The sequence below is a fragment of the Marmota monax genome, unplaced genomic scaffold (assembly GCF_021218885.2).
Source record: "Marmota monax isolate L192 unplaced genomic scaffold, Marmota_monax_Labrador192_F-V1.1 WCK01_AAM20220418_F8-fsc00033, whole genome shotgun sequence".
Taxonomy (NCBI): Eukaryota; Metazoa; Chordata; class Mammalia; order Rodentia; family Sciuridae; genus Marmota; species Marmota monax.
The window spans coordinates 4842469-4859990 of NW_026694282.1; the positions used below are offsets into that span (position 1 = coordinate 4842469).

The following is a 17522-nucleotide window of genomic DNA, read 5'->3' on the forward strand; positions in this document are numbered from 1 at the left end:
AATTTGCTTCCTCTTGAAGTCTTTGTAAAAAGCCCCCACATGGAGAAGCGTTTGGACTGGCTCCTGGGGGACAACCTCACGCTGAACCTATAGCTCCAGTGAGCACTGAAATGCTCATTCCAAGTGAAGGACAATAGTGCCACAGTATCATGTGAAATCGATCCCCACTGTGATTGTGAATCTGCTGGTCTTGTCTGATCCATGGTCACTCAGCTCCAACAGTCTTAAGTGCCCCAGGGTCCCTCTGGCTTTGTCTGTTCTCCTAAAAAGAGCTCATAGTTTTCTTTTGGATAACTGAAAGAGATATGTAAGCAGATGGGCCGGCCTATTTTGAAATTCTTTACTTACGGGCCATAATTGAAAGGCAGGTGGTGTTCAGCAAAATAATGTTACCTGCTCTTCTATAGCAGCTTTCTTGGGTTTGGGAAGTTAGATAAAGTCTGGGTTTCATGAGGCTAAAACAAGTTCAGTTGTGCTTAAGGACTCTGAAGTTTCAAGTGCACAGTTACCAGATTTTCTTGAGACTGTCCAATGACACCAGGTACAAGTCTAATAATGTCACCAGAAGGATCTGTTTGCTCAGAGAGGAAATGAGAAAAATTTTAAGGTTAAAAAAGAGAGAAACCGGGCTGGGTCTGGGGCTCAGTGGTAGCGCACTTGCCTGGCATGTGTGAGGCACTGGGTTTGATTCTCGGCACCACATATATGTAAATAAATAAAGTTCTATAACCAAGTTTTTAAAAGAAAAAAACATTTTAAAAAAAGAGAGAGAGAGAGAGAGAGAAACCAAATACACTCCTCTTTCTTAATAAAGAATTATATAAGCAGGCAAGAAAGAAAGAAGAGATCAACAAACGGCTAAAGCAATTTGCAAAAAAGAGTTTTAATTTTCAATGGCAATTCATCTCTTCTTAAGGTTGTTAAATTATGATAATCAAAAATAAGATAGCATGAGGACTTTAAGAGTTGAAGGAATCTGGAGGGTTTTGTTATTTGTTAATGAGAGACAAAATACACCTCAAGTCTATACTAATCTCATTTTAACTAAATTCTGGTAAATTTATCTAAAGTCTGAATAATTCACAAATAATGATTGGGATTGAGATAATCATTATCTTAGAGAAGAAATTAAGTCCAAATTAATAAGTAGCTAAGAGTGAAGTATTGAAATAAACAAGGAAATTTCTGGACAGATTTGGATTGGGATATATTCTAATATTTATGTGGTGCTCTTGCATACTTGAGGCAGGCCATAACCGGTACAGTCCTTGACTCACTGAACACTGTCCTGTGTCATGTAGTTGGCACTGGGAGAAGGCAGTGACTTCTATTCTATGTTATCAGTGTTCTGTAATTTTTCTCAGAAATCATTTTGGACTAAAGTTTCTGATGTTTGTTTTCTTCTCCAGAGGTGAACTTTTTAAAATTTGATTAAATGTGCAGGAACCCACTCAGCTGTTTTATATTAGCAAACTTAAAAAAAAAAAAAAGAGAGAGAGAGAGAGAGAGATTTTGTACTACTTCTCAGTTACACAGATAAGGCTTTTGTGCCCAGATAAATACCTTGAGTAAAGAAATTCACAGTTGGCAGAAACTAAAATCCTTGCAGTGGAATAGTCACTTTGCTACTGATCTAAAATTTATATTCAAGTTTAATACGTTTGAATTTTTAAAATGAGCTTCTCTGCACTGAAATTCTTCCACATTGCATCTTACTGATGAGTGTTTCTCTTGGAGATATTCCAGTGTGTGTCTAGGTTTGCTTTACTGGAAGTGGATTTACCAGAATTAAAAAGCAGTTGATAAATTGATATAGTATCAATAAAATGCAGTTAAGTCCCAGGCCCCTCCCTGCTCAGCTTCCCAGATTTCTAGTCTCCAGTTAACTTACTACACGTCTGGAACACATCTTGTTCCTTTACTTACTGTTTTCCTACTTTCAAGTTGGTCAAACCAGGATTCAAAATCCCTGATGTTTTCTGTTTATGTAACTTTAAGGCTCAGTTTTCTTATTTGTTAAACAGGGTTGTTAAAATATTGCAGAATTATTGTAAATTTTTTAGAGTTAGATTTAATTAGACTTAATGTAATAACACTGGATTAGAGATCAAGAGCAGGCACTAAATATATGGTAGAGGCTAATATTCTGTTAGTATTCACAATTGGATAATGGTTTTCAATATTGAGTAGGAGCCAAACTTAAGAACTAACATTTTAATGTTATATTTCAGTCAAATTAAAGAAGCTCTCAATTAAATATTAATAGGATATAGTAAAGGGAAGACAGTTCAGAGATATAAATAAATTATTTATAAATCAGTATTAGTTGCTAAACCATCACAGAATATTTCTTTGGAAAATATGGCAAGCACTTTTTTTTTGCTTTCTTTTTTGTTTGTTTTTATTTTGTTTTTCCTAAATAAGAAGTATTTAAGTCAGTCTTTGACATTGTAAGCTGTATCTCCTGTCTCCAAGGATGCTTGTAAAACCTGTATAGGTATTTATGGTTTAAAATATCTGGGGAAAAGCTCATTTAAATTATTGAAAAGGAATTTTTCTATTTTATTTTTTTCCATTTTGTAAGTGGTATCTCTATTATAATCCTTTGGCATCGGAACAGAGCTTCTGTGTATTATCTCAGTTGGTGTTCACAACGGTATGCAATAATGTTACCGGATCCATTTGAGAACTAGGAAGTTAAGAGCATAAGATGGCAAAAGGCTTATGCAAGTACAGGAACAAAATCTATAGCCCTGGTCTTCAAATTTCTAATTCAGAATTAATTCCATTATTCATTTCATAGATATGAGTTTAGGAAAAGAAGATTTTTTTTAAAAAGGATAGAAAAAAATAGGTTCATTCTCAGCGATAAATATCATCTTTTAAAATCAAGAAGTCATAGTTGCAATTTTTCTGTTTTAAAACCTTCAGTAAGTGATTCCTCTTTGCTTATTATAAAATTCAAAATTGAAATGATATTCTCTTTATTGCAATTTACCACATGAACTCCAAATTCCAAAAACACAGATCTATTTGAAAATTTACAAACATACCAAATCTTTTCATGCTGCTCTGCCTTTCTTACAACTTTTTCTATATATATTTAACCTCTTTTCAATATCTATCATTTTTATTACATTTTAATTAATATATCACATGCTTTCATAATGCTTACTATGACTTAGTCACTGTCTACAATGATTTATAATTATTGACTAAATCCTCATAATATTCCTGTGATATAAGTAATATTAGCCCATTTTGCAGATGAAAAAAACTGGGGTATAGAATTTGAGGTCATGAGTCCATAAAGAGATGTCTGGTTTCAAAGTGAGTACTCTTACCTACTATAGGGTGTTACATATGCACCAGCATTGTAAAATTGAAAAGCCTATCATATGCAAGAAATACCAATGTCTGTATGACAAGCTACCAAAGGAACCCCAGTTGCAAAATTCATTATCTTGTAAATTTACCATCATCCCTAGCCTAACTCTCATGTTTTCAGGATCAGGAGCTTGATATTTTTTAACATTAACACCAAGAATAGATCTTTCTTTTGGGGATGTTCTCACAATGACTTGACCCATGAGAGTAATGTTTCAAACTGAGGTACCAGTTTATTTAAGCACAACAAGGAATGGAAGAATCTATCATGTGTACCACAATATTCTTGTTAATGTGGCTAGTGCTCTCTACCTCTCAGATGTCATGAAAATCCAGATCATTCTTGGCTGGCAGTTTGGTCAATATGGCTTCATCATGGGAAACATTCTTCATATGAACTGAGCATTTGTTGGCATCAGCTAGGGTTCCCCTAAACCATCAAGATAACAACAACCACCTTTCCAATGGGGCATGAAGGACTTGAAATTTATTGACCCTTTGTCTAGGGTATCTTGGGCCTGGGTACTGACAACTACACATCTTGGTCAATTCTCCTTTTTCCTGTGAGTTGAATGCCTTAATTAATATAGTCAATCTAATTAAAGTCTTTAGACCTAAGATAGCCTTCATATAATTGTGTTTTCAGATAACATTTTCCTTCTGTTAACATTCTCAAGACCTAGCACAATTACTAGATAGCATTTTTATGCTGAATTATAATTATATAATTGATTTTCTTAATAGAAGAAACCAAGTGATATGCATTATTCTTTGTACTCCCCTAAGTAAGTTCATTGCCCGGCACATAACAGCAGCTCTATGGATGTTTGCTGAACAAAATAATAAATTAGGCATTAAAGCTTTGTGATTATGAGTGTCAGCTCTGAGGCCAGATGGCCTAGTTTCAAATCTCATCTGTACAACTTAACAGTTGTGCGATTTGGGCAAGATACATAACATCTCTAAGCATCAGTGTTTTTTTTTTTTTTAATCTGTAAAATGTATTAACAACAGTATCATCCCTCTCAAGATTTTTGATATTAAATAAAATAATGCACATAACAAATTTAAATTATACCTGGTCTTCCTTAACTATTAGCTATTCATGTGGTCATTCAGAGTTCCATAGTATTGTTTTACTTGTGACCTAGTTTGAAAAGAGCAGAACACTGCTGTCCATGAATTGTCATTACTGGATATTTTACCAAATATTGATTGTTTTTGTTCACAAGAATTTAGTAAAATGGGAACTCCCATGTATTTCTGGTGGGAGTATGTAATGGTACAACCTTTATGGAATGCAATTTGGCAATAGTTTTCAAGAGCCTTGCAAAAATTCATTCCCTCTAGTTCAGTAATTCCCCTTCTAGAAATTTATTAATTTTAAAGACATAGTCAGAAACTTGGATAAGACATATGCTTAGGGGTGGTTTATTACACTCTCATTTATCAAACCCTATAAAAATAAATTAAAGGACAATTAGTAGAATAATGATCTACAAATTGTGTTATACCATTTGATGGAATATTATGTAGCTCTCAATATAGTGTGGAAAATACTTCTAAAAAAATTTAAGTGGGACAAAATTAAGTTACAAAATTGTATAATCGATGTGATTTCCTCTGCACTGGAAATAAATAATTAATAATAGTAATTATCTTTAGATGAGGCCATTAGGGGAACTTTTTTTTTCATTTTGATAATCTATTCCAAAATCACTATAATGAGGGTGTATTTTAGAAATAAAAAAACTGTTTAAGAATTATATCTTTTTCTATCCTTAGAAGACATTTTGAATACCAAGTTCACTTTTTATCATATTCAAGTTCTAAAGTTTTTTACCAAAATGTCTCTTCAGTTTTCTATTAGAAATAATTAAGATGACAGGATTAATGTAATATAAATATTTTTTTAGAAAACCTTACCCTAATATTTATTTGGTTAAATTTATACTAAGTACTTATTTTGAAAAATATTGAAGCAAGATAAATGCTTAATTTCAGCCCTTCAAGAGAAATCCATTTATATATACACTTTTTTTAAGAGAGAGAGAGAGAATTTTAATATTTATTTTTAGTTTTTTTTGGTGGACACAACATCTTTGTTTGTGGTGCTGAGGATCGAACCCGGGCCGTACGCATGCCAGGCAAGCACGCTACCGCTTGAGCCACATCCCCAGCCCTATATATACATCTTCCTTAGATCGGCTCCATTTAGTATTTAATGGCAACATCTCTATGAAGCTACTTAGAAGAAAAGACCCTTCCACTAGTATTAAGAGGAAATTGACTTTTACAAAATGGTTCAAACTTTGATCCTTTCATAGGTAGTAATGAGATTTCTCTTTTCTTTTTATGACTAGGAGCTGTGAAGGAAGAAATATTCGATATAGGACATGCAGTAACGTGGTGAGTCTGAGGCTCTTTGATTACAATCATGTACTTTTTTACTCACTGAATAATGTTAAGAAGTTTTATCGCCAAGCACTGTGGTGCACACCTATAATCCCAGCAGCTCAGGAGGCTGAGTCAGTAGGATCGCAAGTTCAAAGCCAGCCTCAGCAATTTAGTGAGCCCTACTTAACTTTAGTGAGACCACATCTCAAAACATGAAAAAGGCTGGGATGTGGCTCGGTGGTTAAGCACCACTGAGTTCAATCTCCAGTACCAAAAAATAAAAATAAAAAGAAGTTTTATGTATCCTGAGCAGAAAATCAATCAATTAATACTTCACTAAGAATTATTTATCTCATACTATACAGATTACTCAGTCATGTTTAGTGTTTCTCAATATAAACTTAATCATTTGACCAGATTGAAACCAACTAGACTGTTTCAAAACAAGGACTCTGCATTTCCTCTATGCTTTCTGCCTTTTCACAAAAGGTCTCATGAGAAACTAGTAAGAGTAATGATAAAAGGGAAACATCACGAAATAAATATTAGTTAATCAAATTCAGATTTGACAAACTCATTCATTTGTTCAACAAATATTATTCAATGCCAACTATGTGTGAGGCAATGCACTAGAACAAGGATAAGTAACATGTGGTCATTGTCTTAAAACATCTGCAACATAGTAAGGGGTGTAGAGCAAAAATAGATGTGCACATGACCACAATCCAGGGAAAATACATGAAAAGTGCTGGGAGGGAGGAATAAGGTTGATACAAAACTTGATCTTGTATCAACTTCATTCTGAAGAGAATTCTAAAGGTTCTTACATGGGAAGATGACCTGAGGTAGGTAGGGCTTGCAGGGTTATGATTGGCCATCTTGGATGTGAGGGCATAATAGATCAAAGGGAAGGGACAGACACACCAGTCCCCTTGGAGGCAGGAATGTGTCAGGTGTGTTCTGCACACTAATTTCAGCAGATTGTGCACAGCACAATACAAGAAAAGAACTGAAAGATATCTTAAGGTTACATCATGAAAAGATTTGAATGTCAGACTTCCAAGTTTGTATTAGCTCAGCACATAGTGAGAGTCAATAGAGGTTTGGGAGTGAGAGTATGATGCCAAGTTTCAGTTTCCAAAGGTTAATTCTGTAGTAACACAAGGGTTGCACTAGAACAGAGAGTGGAAGGGGAACAAGAAGTAACAAGGGCTTCACCCAGGAGGAAATGAGTTCAAGAGGGATCAAAATGAAGATCATGTTGCCCAACTTGAGGAGCATTTGCAATTAGAGTGATGGGGTGAAGTGGGAATAAAGGAAACAGGCATGTACCCATCTGGGGCTCTTGTACTCCCTAATCCCTTTGTTCAAGAAGCCCTTTCCTCCATATTTTCATGTTGGCCTTTTTGGTATTCCAGTCCCAGCTCAATGTCTTCCTCTCAGACTGTCATCCTCGACCTCCTTGTCTAATGTTGTCCTGCTGCCCAACCCCATCCCTCAGAATAGACATTCACTTGTTACTTTATTTACAGCACTTCTCTCTACTAAAATTTGATGATTTTGCTGCCTGACTCCCCACTCTAGAACATAAACTCTACAAGGGCAAGAGCCTCATTCATCTTGTTTGCTTCTTTATGCTCAGGGCCTGGAGCTGTTGACTAACATTTATTAAGCACACAGTGGATATTTGCTGAATGTATAATAAGGATTCAGGCTTCTAGAAGGGTGGTGAATGTCATATCAGAAATCATAGAGTTGGGAGAAGATTTTTGGAGAGAAAAAATAATAAACTTGATTTAGGGACACTACTGAGTTTGAATTGTAGGCTTGAGTTGTAAACAGTAAATTTAAGTAGGCACTAGGGATTTTGATCAGGGAAAGAGGACAGGGATGAAGCCATAAAAAACACAAAATTAGAAGCATAAAGTTTGAAAATTTGGAAGCAGCTTGTTAGGCAGAGAGTATGGAATGACGAGAGAAAGGAACATTGGGCCTTTCTTGAATATCTCCCTTCAGATAGAAGAAGAATGTGGAGTGAGTTAAGCCACAAAACACATCGTAAGAGAGGTAGAAAACCAAGTTGAGAATTCCTAAAAGATACTCAGTAGGAAAAATAGGGCCTTGAGGTTGAAGACTGAAACAAAAAGACCAATGGGTCAGCAACTTCTGTACTGTATTATAAACCAAAGCAAGATCAAAGGGAGTAAGGAGGGGCGTTAATGAGGAATGGGGTGGACCACTCTAAGCTATTTGTCTTGATGCCAGCATCAGGAGGAGACCTCTGTGCTGTGTCATCAAATGGCAAAGGGCAAAGTATGGCTGAGACATAAAAATTGGGTCAAACCCATCCATTTTGCCAGGACCCACCACTGCAATCACTAATCCACTCCCATTAATAGCATTAATCCATTCCTAAGAGCAGAGCCCTCAGAATCTCTCACCTCTCAAGAGGTCCCACCTTCATACTGTGACAATGGCAGTTAAATTTCAGCATGAGTTTTGGAGAGGACATTCAGATGATAGCACTTTTTATATAAAGGGTTTAACAGGGATACTTCACTTACAGAATCCCAGAAGGGTGGCTGACTTGAGTTTTTTGTTTGCTTATTTAAAATGTGAGGCCCCTGTGGTGTGAGTTAATATAGAGAGAGGACCTGATGATGTGAGAGGAAAGGGTCCCCTCAACACCATGCCACAGGTACCAGAGGGGGCAGTGGGTGATAAGAGGAGTAATCTTGATAAAGGTAAAGGTTACAGAAACAAACTGAACATCAGAAAGTGAGCACAAACGTCTGGAGTGATTGCTGAGGAACATGGGTAGAGGCTAGGAAAAACAAAATGGAAGAACTATTGGGTAGCAAAGTGGCTGGGCTGAGGTTAGGATGACTGATCTCACAAAGAGCATGGATGGCAGGGTTTTAAGACTTGGCAGAAATACTAAGAAACATTGAAATACGGATAAATAAAATGCACATTGGAAGTGACCAAAGGCCAGAATACAGATGAGACAAGAAAGACTAAAGTTAACAAAAACTCCTATATGTATTTTTGAATGCCTAACTTGGGAGAGTACAGGGGACCAGAAGGTACAGTCATTGGGAATAAGTGTAATTGTTCAGCAGAACATTTTGCCTAGTTCATTTCTCTATTTCTGTTTAGGATTCTTGATATCAGATAATACAACTTGTGTCACGGTATTCTCCACCCTCCCTCCCAAACACATCTCATTGTACTGTTGACTCATTTAAAAATGAAATTGATATATTTTTTTAAATTGATGTTGACAAAGTCCATCTTAGAAATGCTATGAAAATAAATATTCTTTAGCTCATTGGATTTCTTTACTATCCTTTTCCTAATGATATCTTAAATATCAATGTTTTAAAAAGACACCACGCTATCCATGATATTGCAGAGACTGCTGAACTTCCAGTCCTTATCTTTGCAGCTTTTAGATGAAAGATCTGAACCATCCTATATTAAATGAATACCTAAGGCATCATGAGCAGAACTCTGCTGCCCCAACCTTGGAACTCTTCAGAAACTGCCCAGAACTTCCTCGCTGTTGTTATGAGCATTTTCAAGCACAGATACAGACTAAGACTCTGACCTAATATTACTTATGACCTCCAGCATTACCCAAGCCAAACCCTTACAGCTTGTAGAATCAACCCAACACATTTTTTTAATATATATATAAGAATCTAGAGTTTTCACTTAGTTTGGAGATTTTTCCCCCCTGGTTTTTTTGGCCCTGACAGAAGCAATGGTGCCAAAAAAATAAACAAAAAAATCTCCTAAGAAAGGATCTTTTCATAATCGCATTCCAATTTTTCAAACCAAGAAGTTCCAAATAGTTCAGTTAAATATTCCCCCTCAGATGCTCGATTCGGAAAAACTTGAAAGTCTTCTAGCTAAGCTCCCAGGGTCACTCTTCAATCCCTGGATAGCTTCCTGGGATACTTCTGAACCACTTTGCCTCCAAAGATTCAAAATCTTATTTTTTTTGTAGAGCTGCTTTTATAGTACATTTCTTTAGGTTCTTATTCCCCAAGACAATCTGAAGAAGAGAAAACATCTAATTTTTCTTTTCTATTTTTTTTTTGTTTGTTTTTGTTTCAGCCCACAGACTTTTTAAGCATTTGCTGCCAGTCTCTCTGCAGATAGAGTGTATCAATAAAAGAAAGTCAGAGTTCCCATAATATTTGCATAGTTCTTGTAGTCTTGGTTCTTCTGGATCAAGTAGGCTATTTTCATTCCTAAAGACATAATTCATCAAATCATTTTCATTTTATAGTTCCCCATTTTTTTCTAAGTAAGCAGCAAGGTCTTTTGGAAAGGAAGACCATTTTGGAAGGAAAGACACTAGTGGGAAAAACAACAGATGTAATTAGCAAACCAATCAAGCTGGTCATTTAGGTCTCAAATTTCATACAACAGAGCAATTCCAGGAGGCCCTCAAAAAGGTTCCCATAGGTCACATATTCATGTTTACTCAAACCCAACCTCAAATCTGAGCCCTAGGAACTTAATTTACGTTCTAAAATGACTTCAAAAGTATCTAGAGAACTGTTTTTATTGCTTATGTACTTTTTTCTTCACTGTGTTGAAGCTTTCATGTGAGTTGGCATTTAGGAGACACTGTGACCATAATTAGCAACATAATAGGCCAAGGGACTTATGATAGCTGTTGGTGTTCTTAGATTCTTTATTAAGATTGTATCAACTAGGCACAGTTGTGCACACCTGTAGTCCCATAGAGACTTTGGAGGCTAAGGCAGGAGGATCACAGATTCAAGACCAGCTTCAACAACTTAGAGAGGCCCTGTGCAATTTATTAAGACCTTGTATAAAAAAAAATTTTAAAAAAAGACTGGGAATGTTTCTCAGTGGCAAGGTACCCTTGGGTTCAATCCCTAGTACAAATAAATAAATAAATAAATAGGTAGATAGATAGATAAATACTGTTCTTAAAACATAGTTATTGAGCAAGAGAATTGTTTCTGTCTCAAATACTTTGGTAAATAAGACATTTCTGATGCTTTTGTTCTAATGAAGGAAAGGAGATTGCAAACATGCAAACAAATTATTTACAGGAAAAAATATTGTGTGCTGATCAGAGCTATGCAGAATATTAAGGAATTGGTGGCCACTTCAGAATTGGATGTCACTTGAGCAGTGACATTTGATTGTAGGGGGTGGGGGGAACTAGCTATATGGATATCCATAGAAGAGCAATCTAGATAGAAGCACAGACTCTGAGGTTTGAAAGAGCTTGTGTGCTGAGTTCAAAGAAAGAAGAAAGCCAGTGAATCTAGAGTCGACCAAGTAAAAGATAGAGTATTGGAAGCTAAGAAAAAAAAAATAAAAGTGAAAGTGGACAGGAGCTAGATCAGGCAGGAAGTTACAAATGTTTAGATTATATTTTAAGTACAAAGTGGAGCTATTGGAACATTTTGAGCAGGGGAGAATAGAACTGAACTTATGGTTTAAAGAGATAGGTTTAGCTGCAACTCTGGAGGGTGAATGGGAAACAAAGTGGAAATATAAATGCCACTGAGAAGAAAGACTAAGGCATTAGTGCAGGTGAGCTAAAGGCGGCTTGGACTAGAGTGGCACTGGTGGCAGATTTGGGATATATTTTAGAGATGGATTGTCTTTTCCTAGGCCACTTTGCCTCATCCACAACTTGATACAATTGACTTTGATGGTCTCCAACATCACTGCTATGGAACATCTTATGTGCAGCACCACAGGAAACAGAGGCAACCCCTACTAGGGCCACAGAGAACAGAATGATCCTGGCAAGTTTGCAGCTGTCTTTGGGCCTCAGTTTACACCCAAACAGTGGGAGGGTTGAACTGAATAACCGCAATGTTCCCTTCCAGCTCTAAAATCATAAATTTTTTGAAAAGCCTCTGTGGGTTATACTGGATTTGGATCTGAATACAGATCAGTTAAGATATCCATATTAGTGAGTGACCAGCTAAAATCTGGAGTAGAGTGAGGAAAGCCAGCGTGGACAGCAGCAGCAGCAAAGTTCTCATCTTTGCTGCACACCTTGACCATCCATCTTGACCAGTAATTCTTGTCTTGGAGACTGAAAATTCATGGCATTCACAGAGTTGTTCACATGGTTATTAACGGTAGACATAAGGTCAATTCCCATTTGGCTCATATGTCCATTTTTCTCATAGGACCTTTGGACAACATGAAGTCAGGATATATTTGCTGGTCTCTGTCAGGGGTCAAATAGTAACATGTGGAAGGAATGGTAACTCCGCTATAGGTCTCTCTCGGTCATAACCTGAATAAAGGGTGGCACAACATCCAGAACAGTGACATAGCCCAGTAGTCTACACAGATGCTGTGTTAGATGATAACAATTGTGGTTTTCAGTAACTTAGCCTGTGTACTGGGCCCCTTTCTAGATCCAAGAGGTACTCAAAAATGGGAAGGAGGTCACTTTTCTCATAATCTAGTTTGTTCTAGTGGCTGAGAATGAGAATGGATGTTACTTTGCAGAGCTATTTGTTTGGTTGCTCGCTCATTTATTTATTCTCTTATTTAATCATTTGTTTACTGACATTAATTGAGTGCCCAGCTCTCCTTCTGCAGTAGAGGTGTTAGGAGTTGCTGCTGTCTGTATAAAGGCAGGCTCACTGTTGTGTGGAAACCAGAGTCTAGTAGTGCACCTACTTTCATGATTTTGCCAGAACCAGTCACAGCCACAGGCCAAAAGGACAACCTGCCAGATTCTATATTAGAGAAATTAGAGCAGAGGAAACCATTCAGCAGCCAGCCTTCTGAACTTTCTTCAGAGACCTCAGGAATAGCCAGACCAGAAGAAAGAAAGGCTGCTGTGTGACCGGAAATGACATCACTACCCCACAAACAAGGAGCTCCCACCAAGCCCTGAGATGAAAACAAAGCTTTTGGCCACCACTCAACCTGCAAAGATTTCAACATCGAAAGCCAAAACACAGCCCACTTCTCTCGCAAAGTAGCCAGCAGCTCCCACCACTTATGGTGGTTTGAATTTAAAAAACCTATCAGCCTTTCTTCAGGCTTATTACCAGCTGCCCCACATTGGGTGCCAGTATGCTGAGAGGTCCTTCCAGCAACGACTGTGGGGAGCCTGAGGTCATGGAGAAACCATTCCAGAGACGGTTTCAGAGAACTGCATCTGCTTTATTGCACAGCAAAAATAGCTTTTATAGTGGGGATGTGCCAATTTACATATAACAGTCACGATAGGCCAGAGGTGATACATAACATCATCTTACAGAAGTCCAGATACCAAGAATTCAGAAACTGCCACATAGGCTGACCTTGCACCAACAGGGGAATAACTCCTTGTCAAAGGAGCAAGGAAATGACGCTTGCCAGTGTTCTGACAGCACTCTGTCCCAAAATATAGCGTTCTATGTTAGAACTTCCCTGATGCACAATGAGCAAGGTGATCATTCCTCCAGGAGGGTCCAAGGTCAGGCAACATGGTAGAAAAGACAAATGCAAACAAATGAAGTATGATACACACTGACAACCCTGACATAAGCTCAAGTGCTGGGAAGGCACAACAGGACCATATCTGTGCCCATTGTACACCCAGGGCCTAGCATTCAGAGTGTGACACTGTGCTTCTGAAACTGTGAGTCCATGACCCAGGTAACACAGCAAACACACAAGGCTGCATTGGGATACTTTAAATATTCAAAGAAAATACAGCATGACGTCTTATGTCATCTTATGTCAAAAATACAGCTTGACATCTTATGAATGCTACATGAATCACTAGACCACACTGTATTCTTTTTTATCATGTTTCAGCTTAGCAAAGGTGAGTTTGATAAAAAGCAATAACTGTGAGCTAAGCAGTGTGGGATGGGAAACCGAGCATTGTCCAGTCTGATTTTCGGCTTTGAGAAGTTATGTAGCGCCCAACAGCACGCACATCCCATTAGCGAGCAAAGCTAGCTATTCAGGAATGAGATTAGTTATCGTTTTTTTTTTTTTTTTTTCCGAGTTTATGTGTGTGGTTTTTTTCAAAAGGATACTAAGTTGTTAGGGCTATACAATAAATACTTATTGTATAGACCTACCTACTTGTTTTTATCCTTTTTTTTTTTTGCTTTTTATATCCTTTTTTCCTTTTTTATTGGTTCTTTTTAGCTATACGTGACAATAGTATTCATTTTGATATAATTATAAAGCATGGAACATAATTAGTTCTAATTCAGTCCTCATTATTATTTTCCCTTTCCTCTCCTCCTCTCTCTCTCCCTTTTCCCTTCCTTCTATTCTACTGATCTTTCTACTGTTTACTTACAGTTTTTTTAAATTATTGTCCGGTGGAGGTATTCATAATATGCATAGGAACGTTAGGTCAGATTTATTCCACTGTCTTTTCCTATCCCATCCTTCCTCCCTTCCCTTCATTCCCCTTTTTCTACTCCACTGATCTTTCTTCTATTATTATTTAACCAACCCCCCATTTTGGATTAGCTTCTGTTTATCAGAGAAAATACTCAACCTGTGACTTTGGGGGACTGGCTTATTTCACTTATCATGATAATCTCAAGTTCCATCCATTTATCAGCAAATGCCATAAAGTTGTTCTTCTTTATGGCCAAGTAATACTTCATTGTGTATATGTACCATATTTTCTTTATCCATTAATCTGTTGAAGGGACATAGGTTGACTCCATAGGGAACCCTCACCTACTTAATAATGGAACTGGTAGGTTGTTGTTGTTGTTTTTGTTTTTGTTTTGCATAGAGCTTCCATTAACAAAAAGAAAGAAAGAAACAACAACAAAAAACCAAAACAACAACAACAACAACAAAAACAAGATGAATAAGACATTAATGGTGCCATGATCAAAGTTTGGGAACTGAAGACTGATCTGATATGTCCCAGGCATTCAACACATATAATGAATGAATGACAGCCTACATAAGATGACATTTGAGCTGAATCTTCAGAAATGAGATGGATTTTTTTCCAGACTATGAGAGAAAGACTGTTTTGAGAAGGGGGAATGGAATTTACTTAACAATAAAGCAGGAAAATGTCTAGAGAGTGACAAAGGGAGATTGCCAGGCATGAGGTGGTAAGGAAATTCTGAGATGGCATCAAACCTAGCTATCATGTATGAAGGGTGAGGCATAAAGGAGCCCAGCTTGTTTTAGGTCCTGACATGTCTCCTTCTGAGGTGCACTACAAGGTCTATTATGGGGAAAGAGGTAAGATATTTATCTGAACTGAAGAGTCTGAGCTCATCCTGAATGTTATTTTATACAGGCATTCCTAGCCCCTCCCTCAGGGTGATGGACTTTGTTTGGAAAAACAGAAGGCTGACAGAAACCTTGGTGCCTCTAACTACCCCTTCTATGCACTTCTTTTCTCCCACACCCAAAGCAGCCAGTCTCAAGACAAAATACATAAAAGGCAATAAGGGATTTCTTAACCTCAAGTCAGAAGTCTCTTAAATAGCGAAGAAATTCTGAGCGAAAGAACTTTGGTTTCTTCCTAATAAATATTCAGAATCCTCTGCTTACCAGAAGAGGCTTCTAAGGGCACCCTACCATCCTGGCTGGTCCCCCTTGCTGCTGACTCACTCTCTTAATCTTTGGACCAAAGAAATGTGCTTCTCACCAGATTCAGCCCGGCTTCACTCTTTATTTTCCTGTCCAGCTTAGAAAACAGGAATTTTCCTTATACTGTAATTTTAACCAAGAGATTGCTCTCATGTTAAAGTCACCTAGGACTTGTCTTCTGCTTTGTTTGTACTCTGACAGAATAAAATTAGGACCACTCTTTTATCCTTTAGATTCATATGTATTTTTGCATCTGTGCAGTCTCTGAGAGGCCATCAAGATATATGGGTGGGAGAAGGGGTAGAGTGATTTAAAGGACATACTTACTTTTTAATTCAAAGCAGAATGTGTAACAGAAAAATCATAGCATTTCCTGAGTGCAGGGGCTGCCACTTACTGGTTATATGCTTTGGACTAAGTTTATTAACTTCTTACCTATAAAAATACATTTCCTATGTACAAAGAATATAAATGCAGTACTTATGGTAGTTTAAAAATTAGAAACAAATGGAAGTGTGCTAGTTAAAGAAACTGTGGTTTATTGATACCGTAGAATACTATACAGCCATTTAAAAGAATGAGGTCTCTCTATTTTGAGTTTTCTGATTTATCTTGTTGAATGTAAAAAAGGCAAGTTGTGCAGTAATGTCTGTAATGGTCTCAGCTTTAGAAATCGCTGTTCTGAAGTGTGTGACATGGTCTCAAGGTATTGAAGGACATATATCATGCTGGTCACAGTGATTACCTAATACAGAGCTGGAAGGGACTGAATGAATGAGAGGACTTTCATTTTTTTATTCTATATGCCATTATAGTGTTTTCAGTTTTTTACAGTGAGTACATATTCCTGTGTTAGTAGTATAATTTTAAAAATAAAGTGTAAAAGAGAAAACTAGATTGGGAGAAAGTATATTAAAAGATACTTAGGATTTTTTCAGTGTATCAAAAAAATCACTATCTCAAAATTTTTATGAGGAGTACAAGAGAAAATTCTAGAAACATCTACTCAGCACTGTGTGGGATTTGGTGATGTTGGTGCTACTCTTCCTTATTACCTGTTATGGTTTGAATCGTGTCCTCCTGATTATGTGTGAAGTCATAACCCCCTCAAAATGTGACTGGGTTTGGCTTTACAGAGGTAATTAAGCTAAAACAAGGTCTTTATATTGGGTTCTAATACAACAAGACTGATAGTGTCATCAGAAAAAGAGATTAGGATGCAGACCCCTTCGCTTGAAGGAGACCACATGAAGGCATGTGGGGGTGAGGGAGCCATTCCCCAGGCAGGGAGAGGCCTCAGAAGAAACCAACCGTACCAACATCTTGATCTTGGACTTCTAGCTCAAGAATTGAATAAATATGTATTTCTGTTATTTAACAACACCCCCGCCCAGTCTATGGTACTGTGCAAAGGAAGCCCTAGCAAACTAAGATACTACCTTTCTTCAACTTCCTTCCCTCTTGTGACAAAATATTCTTTCTGGCAGACTACATTGTTTTCAAAAAGTGGAAATTAGAGTGCTTTGAAATTCTGAAAATTAACCTTACTCCATGATATCATGAGGAACTTTTGAGAGCTTTGCCAAATGACATGTTCCAGGTATTCTACAACAAGAGCATGGGACCTCATCTCTAGCTGACCTGCAGATTTCTAGTGCCCCTTCCTTTGGAGAAACTATAGAAAAAAGACTTTCTACACCAGGCCCAGTTCTTAGGCTGGCATTCCGTCTTTGACCTATACAAGTTGACTCTTCTTGGCCAGATAAATATTTGTTTGGAATTTCGGTAGAGTCTAAGAATCATATCCCAGGGAAACAATCAGTATTTACCGTAAGAAGTCTAATTTAGAACAAAGCTAGGACAAATGTAGAATGGAAACTAAACTAGCCACAGGATGGTGGTCCTTGAGTGTTTCTTCTTTTTGGTATTGGAAAGAATTTCTGTACTTGGAAAAAAAAAATCTTCTTTAGGGGAAAAATTTTTCAAAAACATGCTAATTTTGTGTATTTGACCCACAGGTTGTATTATTATTATTATTATTATTATTATTATTATTATTACTATTTATGAAGAAGCTAGCTAACAAAAGAGAACATTTTTTTTCAGGAAAAAAATACTGAATGACTTTTATTTCTATG

General features: G+C 37.0%; 1 protein-coding gene across 3 annotated transcripts in view; it reads left to right on the plus strand.

The window, feature by feature from the left end:
* Positions 1-17522, plus strand: part of Adamtsl1 (ADAMTS like 1) — a 935498-nt gene that overhangs the window by 598330 nt on the left and 319646 nt on the right. For all 3 annotated transcript variants that reach the window (XM_058586373.1, XM_058586374.1, XM_046467403.2), the window contains one exon: positions 5751-5796. In XM_058586373.1, coding sequence (XP_058442356.1) covers positions 5751-5796 — 46 coding nt within the window. The remainder of the gene's footprint in view (positions 1-5750; positions 5797-17522) is intronic.